This window comes from Orbicella franksi, chromosome 12 (assembly GCF_964199315.1).
Source record: "Orbicella franksi chromosome 12, jaOrbFran1.1, whole genome shotgun sequence".
Classification (NCBI taxonomy): Eukaryota; Metazoa; Cnidaria; class Anthozoa; order Scleractinia; family Merulinidae; genus Orbicella; species Orbicella franksi.
The window spans coordinates 9,777,670-9,788,297 of NC_138156.1; the positions used below are offsets into that span (position 1 = coordinate 9,777,670).

At 38.9% G+C, this 10,628-nt stretch overlaps 1 protein-coding gene across 1 annotated transcript; it reads right to left on the reverse strand.

The window, feature by feature from the left end:
• Positions 1-8,774: 8,774 nt before the first annotated feature.
• On the reverse strand, positions 8,775-10,193 carry LOC145464213 (melanocortin receptor 4-like). Its single transcript, XM_081448026.1, has one exon. It carries the CDS (start codon positions 9,709-9,711, stop codon positions 8,794-8,796), a length of 918 nt encoding a protein of 305 aa, XP_081304152.1. The 5' UTR covers positions 9,712-10,193; the 3' UTR covers positions 8,775-8,793.
• Between the last annotated feature and the right edge of the window lie 435 nt (positions 10,194-10,628).

Genomic DNA, 10,628 nt, shown 5'->3' on the forward strand with positions numbered 1-10,628 from the left:
CTTAAGATGCAAAAATAGACAAACAGGACATTTTATTAAAGTGCGTGTAACGAATGACTTTACTGAACAACACGATATTTTTTAGTGTGAACCTTTTGACGTCTGGGATCACTGAGAGTTTGTAACCTCAGCATGAGCATGGCTTTGTTTAAATTATTGATTTACAAATGTAGCTGCACTCTTTCATGTGAGACGCAACACAGGCGGTGTATCTAAGGGCTTCACTTAGTACTCGTCTGCTCAAAATAAATAACAAAAAAGATGCTTGATTTCAAATTAGAATGTGTCAGGGGAAGACAATATTTCATAATGAACACTTGTGGGTCGTGAATACGATGAATTATTTTGATCGTTGAAACAACACATTTCGCCGGACTTCGCCCGACTCTCGAGCAAAATTTCCATATTAGGGTTATCTTTCGAGCATTTAATTTACCATTTTCAAGATCGCCTTTTATAAAATTTCCGGTTTGTTTAGAGATCTTTCCATGATTAGAAATAATGAAGTCAAAAATTATATTTTGCGGTCAGTAACCTTTTGCCAAATAAGGACTTTCTCATACTACATCTTCAATCGACAGTTTGACAACCTCGACGTGGAACGTATGCGCGCATAAACACAGGTTTTGTAAAGGCAAACCTACCACGTTTTCGTTTAACAAACTGTACAAAGCATGTCAAAAGGAAACTCTATATGTTCTAGCCATAACATGCATGCTTCGCTACACGACTCTCTCAACATTGACTAGGCTGCATCCGTAGGATACGAAAAGGACAGTTAAGTCGCGAGACGCCGGCTGTTTGCGGTCTTTAAAGGGACTCAATTCGTTATGCAATGTGTGTGTTTTTTTTTTGTTGTTCACGTGGCGAAACCGGCCGCGCCAATCATTTTAAGGATTGGAATAATCAGCCGACCATATTTAGCCCGCTGTCGCCCTTCACAGAGACAACCAGGAGATCAACAGGCGTTTTGATGCTGTACTTCAAACCATACGACTACTTTGAACCACAAGATAGCTTTCGGGAATGGCGGATAATGCAATCAGTCACGGTTTATAGAGAAAAGGTTACTAGCACTCTAGAATCAAAGGTAAAACGGCTTTCCATCTGTACAGGCATTTGCTGTAAACGATGGAAAACTTGCAAGTAAAAGGAACTACTCACCTCGGCACTGTTCTATGAATGTTATGTTCGTCTGTTTGTTCTCGTCGTAGCTCTTTGGTCTTTCAGACAACAACTCCGACATGAAACGCCAAAGCATTAGAATATTAATAGCTCTGGTTAACGGGCGCATCCATTATCAAATGTTATCAAAGTCTGAAAAGCAAACAAATCACGAGTTATGGCATAGCTTCGCAAGATCATCATTTGACATCCTTTAAGTAATATATTTAACGTATCAGACTTAATAGGTAGTTTACAGTCGCTTTGCCAAACATGTCAGAGTGTTTGCTCGTGGTTTTTGGCGTTAGTTTGCACAGCTGTAAGTCAACTTCTACTACCCGGCTGGTAAATGCGCTTCGAAACTAAAACACTTTTAAAGGGATTTTTTAATTATTGCTTGAACTGCAGTTTCTCAATCAACTCAAATTCAGATTCACATTTGCACTTTTTCTCACCTGCTCTCCTCTTTTCAGCATTTCTTGTCATCTTTGTGCAAGGGTAAATTGTTTCTTGTGATTTTATGGCGTGCCAGCGAAGCACAGGGGCTTGTCAAACTTCCTGGTGTTGACATCAATTGAGCTGTCCATGGAAACTCACTTTTAAAAGGTAGCATCTTAAAGGCCCACCATCCCATGAACAATTTGTGATTTAGGGCTCTGAAACTTTAGATTTGGCTTCATTTTGGCCTTATCTTCTCGTGTCTTTAGACACTGTGGTAGCTCTGATTGTGATTATATCTCGCGTGAGCATTGCATTGTGCTATCATATGGTTTTTATTTAACTGTTTGAGAAAGTTGCAACTAGGGTCAAATTTGTTGATATGTCCAATCGCACATGATCGAGGTAAATTAAATGGTAAAGAAAATCCCTTTTCGCATCTCCGTGGCATTTAGCTCAATGAACTTAAGCAATATAGCTGAAAAAATTTCGGACTGTCTTCCAATGTCTTAAAATAGTTATGTGGCTATGCCCGACTAACTTGCGTGATATCCCATCGCTAAAGCCAAAAATAAGTCCTTAACTAAATTTATCGTTTTGACATCTATTCATGAGAACGCTTTCAGTTAAATTTTATGTCTTAAAAGCCTCCGCCTCTTCTGTTTTCTGGCGTTGAGAGCAACTACGCGAATTCGCGTATACTCACGTCGTCTTGCTAGAAAGTTTCTCAGTTGCTCGTAGTTTTATTAGCGGCGTATATTTCACGTCACGAGGTCATATTAAACGCAAGCGTATACACCAACGCACGCCGCTGATGTCAAGCGTGCCTCAGCTGACAGGATATGCGTTCGTAATGTTGTTTATTATGTGACTCGTGGTTTAAGTGCTATTTAATGTAGATTAAATTCCAGAAACCGCAGCAACAGACTGATACATACTGGAATGTTACTATGATCAGTTCAGACGAGTCTTGCATTCAAAACTAACCGATTTACCTTGCGGTTTTCGTTTTGTTTTTCTAATTTTTGTTCTTTTGTTGTTGATGATTTTTTTTTCACGATCGAAGCGGAACTCGATACTGCCTTCGAGCGCTTTAGTCATAGAAAGTATTTTTTCCCTCTGTTTTTTTTTTTTTTTAAGCCAGTCGTTTCTTTAACGCGACGATGAAGGCTTGAACGTGCTTCACAAGCATTTTCATTGAGTATTTCGCGGAAATATATTTTTGTTAACCATGCAACTGAAATTGTCTTATTTAGATCATTTTTTCTAGTGATTTCAGGCTCTCTTCAGATCTTGGTTTTGATCTAGTTGATCCAGTTGAAATCTTCCGGTGAAGCATAGCGAAATATAGCCGGACCCACCACGATGGTCTATTGTTTCCATAAGGTTTAGCTAGTTACACATAGCCGTATAACGTAAAAGATGAATTAAGACCCTCTGGTACCAATTTCTTTTCTTTTTGTTACTTTAATTTTTTCTCTATTTCTTTTCTCAGGTCCGCTGGGGCCTGAAAAGAGAAAAAGCTAGAAGCTTATAAATCAACTTACACAAAATAGATGTTGGAAGTGTTTTATGTTAACTTCATGTATAATGACCCCTCTTGCCAATAACAACACAATAATTACAACAATTTGCGTCAGCTGGACGGAAAACGCAGCTTTTAAAGCATCCTTAACTTATAATAATAGTTTCCCATTCACAAATTATCCACAGCTACTACATACGTACACATACATAACTTCATTTATGCTCTGGTTGGTGAGGCTGATTAGGCCTCTAGCAATGGAGTACATTAAATTCTTACAAGGAAAGTGTCGGAAAATAAAATCGGCCGAAATTTTTAAGCGTCCGAGATATTTACCGAACAGTATAAAACTTTGAAGTAGCTCCAAAGCTCTTACTGCGCCTTTCAATAACATGCGTACTCTAAAATTCAAAGCTCAACCGACAAATACGTTTTTCGTTACCGCCAATCAAATGTTCGGTGGCTCCTCCCAGCTTCCGACTACTGCCAAGCACTGTTTCGTTGTGTGAACTGTGCTCAGCGATTTGATTACCGCGCGCTCGGCAGTAGTCGGAAACTGGGAGGAGCCGCCGACCATTTGATTGACGGTAGCGAAAAACGCATTTGTCGGTTGAGCTTTGAATTTTAGAGTCCGTATGTTATGCCGGACTTAATGAAGCCAACTCTAGTTGAGACACTGCGTAACGGCTTCACAGAATTTATGTTATTTTCCCGTCGGTGTATTTGTAAAACCGTGAGGCTGCAGTAAAACGATCATTTTGACAGATGTTTCGGTCTGATGTGTCTTTTGCAGAGGTACATTTACTTTATGTTTCAGCAAAGTGTCCGAAAGTTTTGTCCGAAATTTGTCCGAAATGGGATAAAAGGTGTCTGAAATAAAACGTCCAAAATTGTTGCAGTTAATGTATGCTAATTTAGCGAGAAATAAATATTCAGACAAGTAAAATTCAGAATAAAAGGGAAAAAATAGCCTTAATTATACAAGGTATAACTATAATAGTGATTCTTACCTATAAAACAAAAACTTGTAAACTAAAGCCTAAGGTTGCGGAAGGCTCTGTAAAAAGATGACATTGTGTGACTGCAATCTTGTTAAGGGGGAGGGTCATCATTCACCCGTGGCTCCTATGGGGAGCATAGTGCATCCACAAAAGCACGCCATTCAGAGCGATCTTGGGCTAGTCTAGCAATTTCCTGCCAATCAGATTTAGATTGACGCAGTTTTTTGGTCCACTGATCGTTTCCGGGACAGTTTGGGGCGGCCTCGTTTCCCCCTGCCCTGCGGATTCCACAATAACGTTTGCCTTGTCACACAGTCCTGAGGTCCCCTGAGCATATGCCCAATAATCCAACTCCACTTTCTTCTGCGTATTTTGTTAGACATCCTTTCCTGCATGGTTGGTAATCTCCCACAGGTCTTCATTGCTGATTAAGAGGGAGTTTGGCAACCAATTATTGGAAGTTGACCTTTAAACGTTTCAAACGATATCTGATCATGGTGATAGTGAAGATAAAGGTTGTTTGCCATTTACCCAAAAATTCCGGAAATTTTCGGTTGGAATGTAAATGGTAAGACAATTTTGGCTCGACCGGCAGGAAAATATTCGAATTAAACTGATCGTCTTGAAAGGTAGTCCAAAATTTCAAGCGGAACTATCTGAGTGGAAACGTGCCTACATTTACAATTCTTAACCGCCATCTTGGAATTATATATGATCAGGTCGAACTCGTCCTAGGCTCTCTCGGTAATTAAATTGATTCTTCTTGAGTAAAAATGGTAAATTGAAAATCCCAACGGAACTTACCCTCAGGCATTTTTGCTTACCATTTTTACAACCGTCGACGAACCGGTTTCTCCGTGTAAATGGTAAACAACCAAAATGGCAAAAAATACTTTTGTTTTGTGAAAAAGGTTATTTTTATTCATCGTTGGTCTTATGATGTTATCACATGAGATACAACTGGGACTTTTCGACCACTTACTGCTAATCTTCATCAGGCGATCTCAGATGTTATGTTCAGAGTGCATTAATGCTTTTGTTATTATTTTTTCCGAGATCTCTTGTTGTCTGGACATTTCGCGTGTATAGGGACGTGGCAATGCATGCTGTCAGTGAAAAACCTACAAATATATCTCGATTTGCCGAATAGCCACAGCTTCGAGAGGATTTGTATTCGTACAGGAATTCCCAAATTTCCGAGACAATCGTGTAATCTGAAAAAGTCTTTGAAGATCTGAGACTTGGGCTAACGAGGAGAGTGAAACTGGGTACATTTTTAAAATATAATTATATTATTTTAAGCTTTTGTCTACCTACGCGAATTGCGCTGTCACCGTTTTATTTTTCCACGTACTTTCAAAGATTGGGTAATTTTTGTTGATCCATCGACTGGAGCATATACCGTATTTTTCCCGTGATTCCTCCAGGGTGCATAACAAGTTTGGGCCTCGCTAAGGGAGAGTTTATAAGTATAATACGAGCAGTGCCTGTTTTTCCCTTAGTTCGTCTCGTGAAACGAAAGAAAGAAGCCAAACAAGAGAGAAATTCTGCGCGAGAATACTTAAGGAAAAATAGGGCCTATTCGTAGAAGGGGATTTAATTGATCATGCGAGAAAAAATGCACCCAATCGGGACATGTGAAGGCTTTTGTTTTGAGGAAACTTATCATTGGTGACTGGTGAATGAGCAACATTTTGTAATGATGATATACTAATGATGTGCGATTTCTGGTCATATACTGGCCTTTTCGTTGCACTGTGGATGTGATATTCGAAGTTTTGCGCAATTTTCGCTTTCTTGCAGCCCCATTTCGATTATTGTAGTGTCATATGGAGAGACTGCAACAAAACTCTAAACTTCAAAAATAATTACAAAATCGCGCCGCGCGAATCTTGACTTCTTCTTCTTCTTCTTCTTCTTCTTCTTCTTCTTCTTCTTCTCATGACGTCAGTGCCGACGATCTCATCTAGGCTGGAAAAAAACCAGATGTTCAACAAAAATTGCAAACAAATACGATGGTCTATAACTAAATGGATCAAAGTTCACCGACCGCAGTGAAATTTCTTATTCACTAAGCCTAACTGTGAGGGCAAACTGGCTGTTCTCCTGCAAAGCACCAACTTTCTAAGGAACAGTTTTCGCTAATCCCTCTATGTATTTCCTGTTGTGCGTTCTGATGCTCATCTTGAGTCACTTGTTAGTACTTGATTACTCCTCTGGGGTCTTGGACTTCTGGGCTCTTGTCCTGATGGATTTGACAGCTTTTTGTCTTTCCTCTCCCATCCGATGAGCACCTTTTGTGACGGTTTTTGACAACATCAGCGCCACCCCTTGAGTATGCATGCGGGCGTCTTCCTCCTCCAGCACATCTCTCCACTTCAGCCCTTTCTGCATGTCCGGATTGAGTCCTTGCGTCTCTCGCTCGTAGCAATAAGTCGTAGTTTATCATCTCCGCTGCTACTTGGGTAGTCTTTCCTCTTTTATACGTGGTCCTTATTTTCCATATTACTGCGTTGGTAGCCCTGGTTGCGAGAAGGGAAGTCATCCGTCTTCTTAAAGGAAACTCTTACTTCCCTCTCAAGAGCTAAGTTATCTGGAGCTATTCTCGTAGGCGTTTTGTAGTAGGGTGCCTTTTTATGGGATAAGGTCTCTGGCCTCCGTCCAACCTTCCTCCTTTCTTATCGAGGCCTGGGACCGGCAGTGGCGAGGTGATTAGTAACAAAATTATAAGGTAACAGTATGTCAGCGACATTTTGAACTCTTGCTCATTAAAACAACGGCTTTTGCTAAATGGGGAAAATGGGGTGTGAACTGGTTCTTTCCTTCGACTCCCTAGAAATGACTCGACCGGAGGAAATTAGCTCTGACAAGAAAACATGAAGGGTACGAGAGTTGATCCCCCATAAAGGCCGTATTCTTAAGGTAATTCCCTCAGGTCACTTTCTGACTGCAAAAATCCCGGATCTAGAAATAGCCAATTCTGTGACGCGGATTTTACTCACGCGGAGAGCCATGCAATTAAATTCAATCCCATTCAATTTTAATTAAACTCTCACAAACATTAATTTTACAAATACAGAGGTGTCAGAAAAACATAGAATACAACTAAATATATACAAATTATATGTAGAAGATGATAAGTAGCATTAATGAAATAATTTACGATTGTGATTAAAAAATAAAGTGTTAAAGAGAGAAAAAAAAGGAGATAAAGAGAGACAAATAGTTTTAATACTGAAGGTTGATTGTGTGGAGTTTGGAACACCTACAGCAAGCAGCTATGCAATGCTACACAGGCATTTTTGCTCTCCACGAAAAACATCTGGATACCATTTCTAAAAATACCCAGAGAGGGATTATCTTGAGAATAAGGCTTATATGCAGGATTAGCTCTCTCATCCTACATCTCCCTTGGCTCTGAGTAACTCGCTTACTAGCGAGAAAGGAACTTGTCAGGGGTTCCAGTTATTGGATATAGAACAAAAAAAATCATGGAGGATACATAAAACAACGTGGAACATCGAACGTAATAAGTTTATTCTTCATATCTTCAACTTAGACATCTTCCATGTCAATGTAAATTCAACTGACTTGCAAGAATAAACCGACTCTATCTGTAGTTAACGAAAAAGATGATTGCATCAATCAAGGTGCATGAAAGGGTGGCAAGAGACCCGAAAGTAGCATGGATATATTCAAATAGCACATATTTAGTATAATCGCTTGATTCAGCTTGGAAAATAGATTAAACTACGTGCAAAGGCCTACTGAATTAGTTTTCGGCCTGGAAAGCTGCATGTACAAAAGACACCTTACTTCCTTCCCATCAGTTGTTAAAAAGACAACATTTAAAAAGTTATTTTCGGTACAATTCCAGTTTGTTCAGCGACACCTCCACTCGTTCGTTTTAACATTTTCCGCAGATATATGGGTTAAATATTTATCCAGGCGTAACTTCAAGTTGATTTTTATTAATATCATTTGTGCTGGTTTCGAGGCAAAGATAATTTGTCTACTGACGTAGAAAGTGTTATGTTTATTATTTTGCAGTAATCCTTGTGAATTTATCATTTCTCCCAAAAAAAGAGTTAGCAAATTTATATTATATATCTCAAGAAATCAATGCTGGAGGGAAATCGTTAAAAATGTCTCTTGTCAGTCAAACGTCACCTAACATACGTTTATCCAGGCATTCGTTAATTATTAAAGTTGGTGGCTTAGCGAGTTGACAGTAAAATTATCTGCTCTTCTTTTATAGCTAGTAAACGTAAATTTTATTTTCATTTTTTTTTTCGATTTGAAACGCATTTTGCACATTACAAGAAATGAACTTAGCTACTAATGGGCTTTTTTTTGCGCTATTGGAACCGGTTATATATCAATTATAATTCACAATTTTAAAAATGTCTCTTGTCAAACCTAAATTCAGGCATTTATTGATTATTAAAGTTGGTGGCTTAGCATTGTAAGTATGGTTATCTGCTCCTCTTTCATAGTTAACTGAAATTTTGAGGGGTTTTTTTTTGATTTGAAAAGAATTTTGCACATTACAAGAAATGAACTTACATGTTAGCAACTAATCTGGTTGGGGTTTTTTCAGGTTTTTTAAACCGGCTATATATCAATTTTAATTCACAATTTTATGCCTATGCATGCAGTTTATATTTACAAACAGTAAAGTTGTCTTATGGTCTCTTCCACTGACTGTTTGATTTCTTTGATCTTCCAACAATACAGGATCGGGTTTAGAGAAGAGTTAAAGTAAACTAGAGAATATATAGTAAAAATAGCCACAACATGAGGTTCTATTCCAATAAATTCTAACGTAGCTTTAATAGCAATCGGAGTATAGCAGGCAACCAATGCCAACTGCACCCATAAAACAGTAGCTACCGTCTTTTTGTATCTTGCTATGTTCACTGGAATCCTTCCTTCGTTCGGTTGTCGTTGGGGGACATTGTTTAGTAGTTGGACTTGATGATGTCGTAGTCTGAGGTGAATGCGAGTGTTACAGAAAATTGATGTTGCCACAGAAAGTGTTATGTAAATAGGGATCAACAACTTGCGGATATTCCTTCTCCACAGCCTGATAATCGCTATATTTGACCCGGTAATCAGGCAAAAGCAAAATATCAATACACGAACGCGCCTTAATGTTACGACATGTCTGTATCTCAGTCCCAACAACAGGGCGAGAAGTCTGTCCACACTAATTGCGACCGACGTAAGGAGAGATACTCCACAGAGAAACGTACTTGCAACATCATATGCTTCGATAACATAGTTGAAAGCATTCACGTCCATATTGGTGAAAGGAGCCAACATGCTTGTAACAAAGAGTGGTTGTACCATAAGTCCAACGCATAGATCAGTGACCGCCAGACATCGCAAGAAAAGTTTCGTCGGAGGATAAATAGAAGAGACTTTATGAAGAGCAATGAGGATCAGAGCATTGCCCAGCGATGCGGTGATGGAAAGAACAATGTTCAACGCTGAAAAAAATGAAAGTACCCCATCTTGTTGTGTTCTGAGGGTTTGGTTCAGTTTGCTTATGAAGTTTCCATCTCCAGTAACGTTAGTCATCGTTGCTTTGGTGGTCAGAACAATTAAAGTTGCTGTAAAGAGCGCCTTTTACTCGAGAAATGAAAACTGAAAGCAGGAGGTTGCAGCTTTGTTAGAGCGTGGGATAATAACACGTCCATCTGTGCTTTATCTGATGACTTAAAACTTCCCCAACAACAGTTGTATTTTAATAACTGCCCAGTGTTTATTGTGTTGAATAGTGATAGATCTGTCGTTTGCTTTCGAGTATTTCCCAGTTTTGAATACATTGAGAAATACAATCAATCAGAGAGTTAGAGTTTTAGAAAACAGGCAGATAAATGCAGTTGGCGAGTTTTTCAACACCTTTTCCGAATTCCCCAAGACCTTAATTTCACAAGCGATATCTCAATTGGAGCACTGAAACTTGTTTTCCTACTTCCTTTACCAAAACAACACTGCAAGAAAAAGAAAGAAAAATAATTCATTTATTTACACGATCAAAATGCAACTTTTTGCGCACTCCATCACGTCAACAACTCATACTAGTTTTGTGTAGAAGTACGGCTTTTAGCGTGTTTTATTAGAGGTGCTTTTTTTTCTTTCTTTTTTTTTTAAAAAAAAAAAACAACAACATGAAATAACGAAATTCAATTGTGCTAAGTATTTCTTCCAGCCTTTAAGCAAATTATATTTAAGTTTGTTAGCAGCTGTAAACCGTCTGTCAGTTTCCATTGGACGGGACTCCCATATAAAAAAGGACGGGGCAGCTCGTCGGAAATATTGGAGAAAACCTCAGAGGTGCCAAGATCCTGTTTTGTGGGCGTGGCTTGAAATGTTTTTTCACCCGTAGTAAGTACGAATTCTAAAACAACATATTTTCTCCTTTCACATTTTATTCGGCCAAGAGAAAATGAGGGTGAATACCCTAAAGGGTACCACAAAGCTCACGCTATGGG

Coding starts and splice junctions, on each gene's coding strand:
- LOC145464213 (XM_081448026.1), bottom strand. CDS start 9,711: ATGACTAACGTTACTGGAGATGGAAACTTCATAAGCAAACTGAACCAA.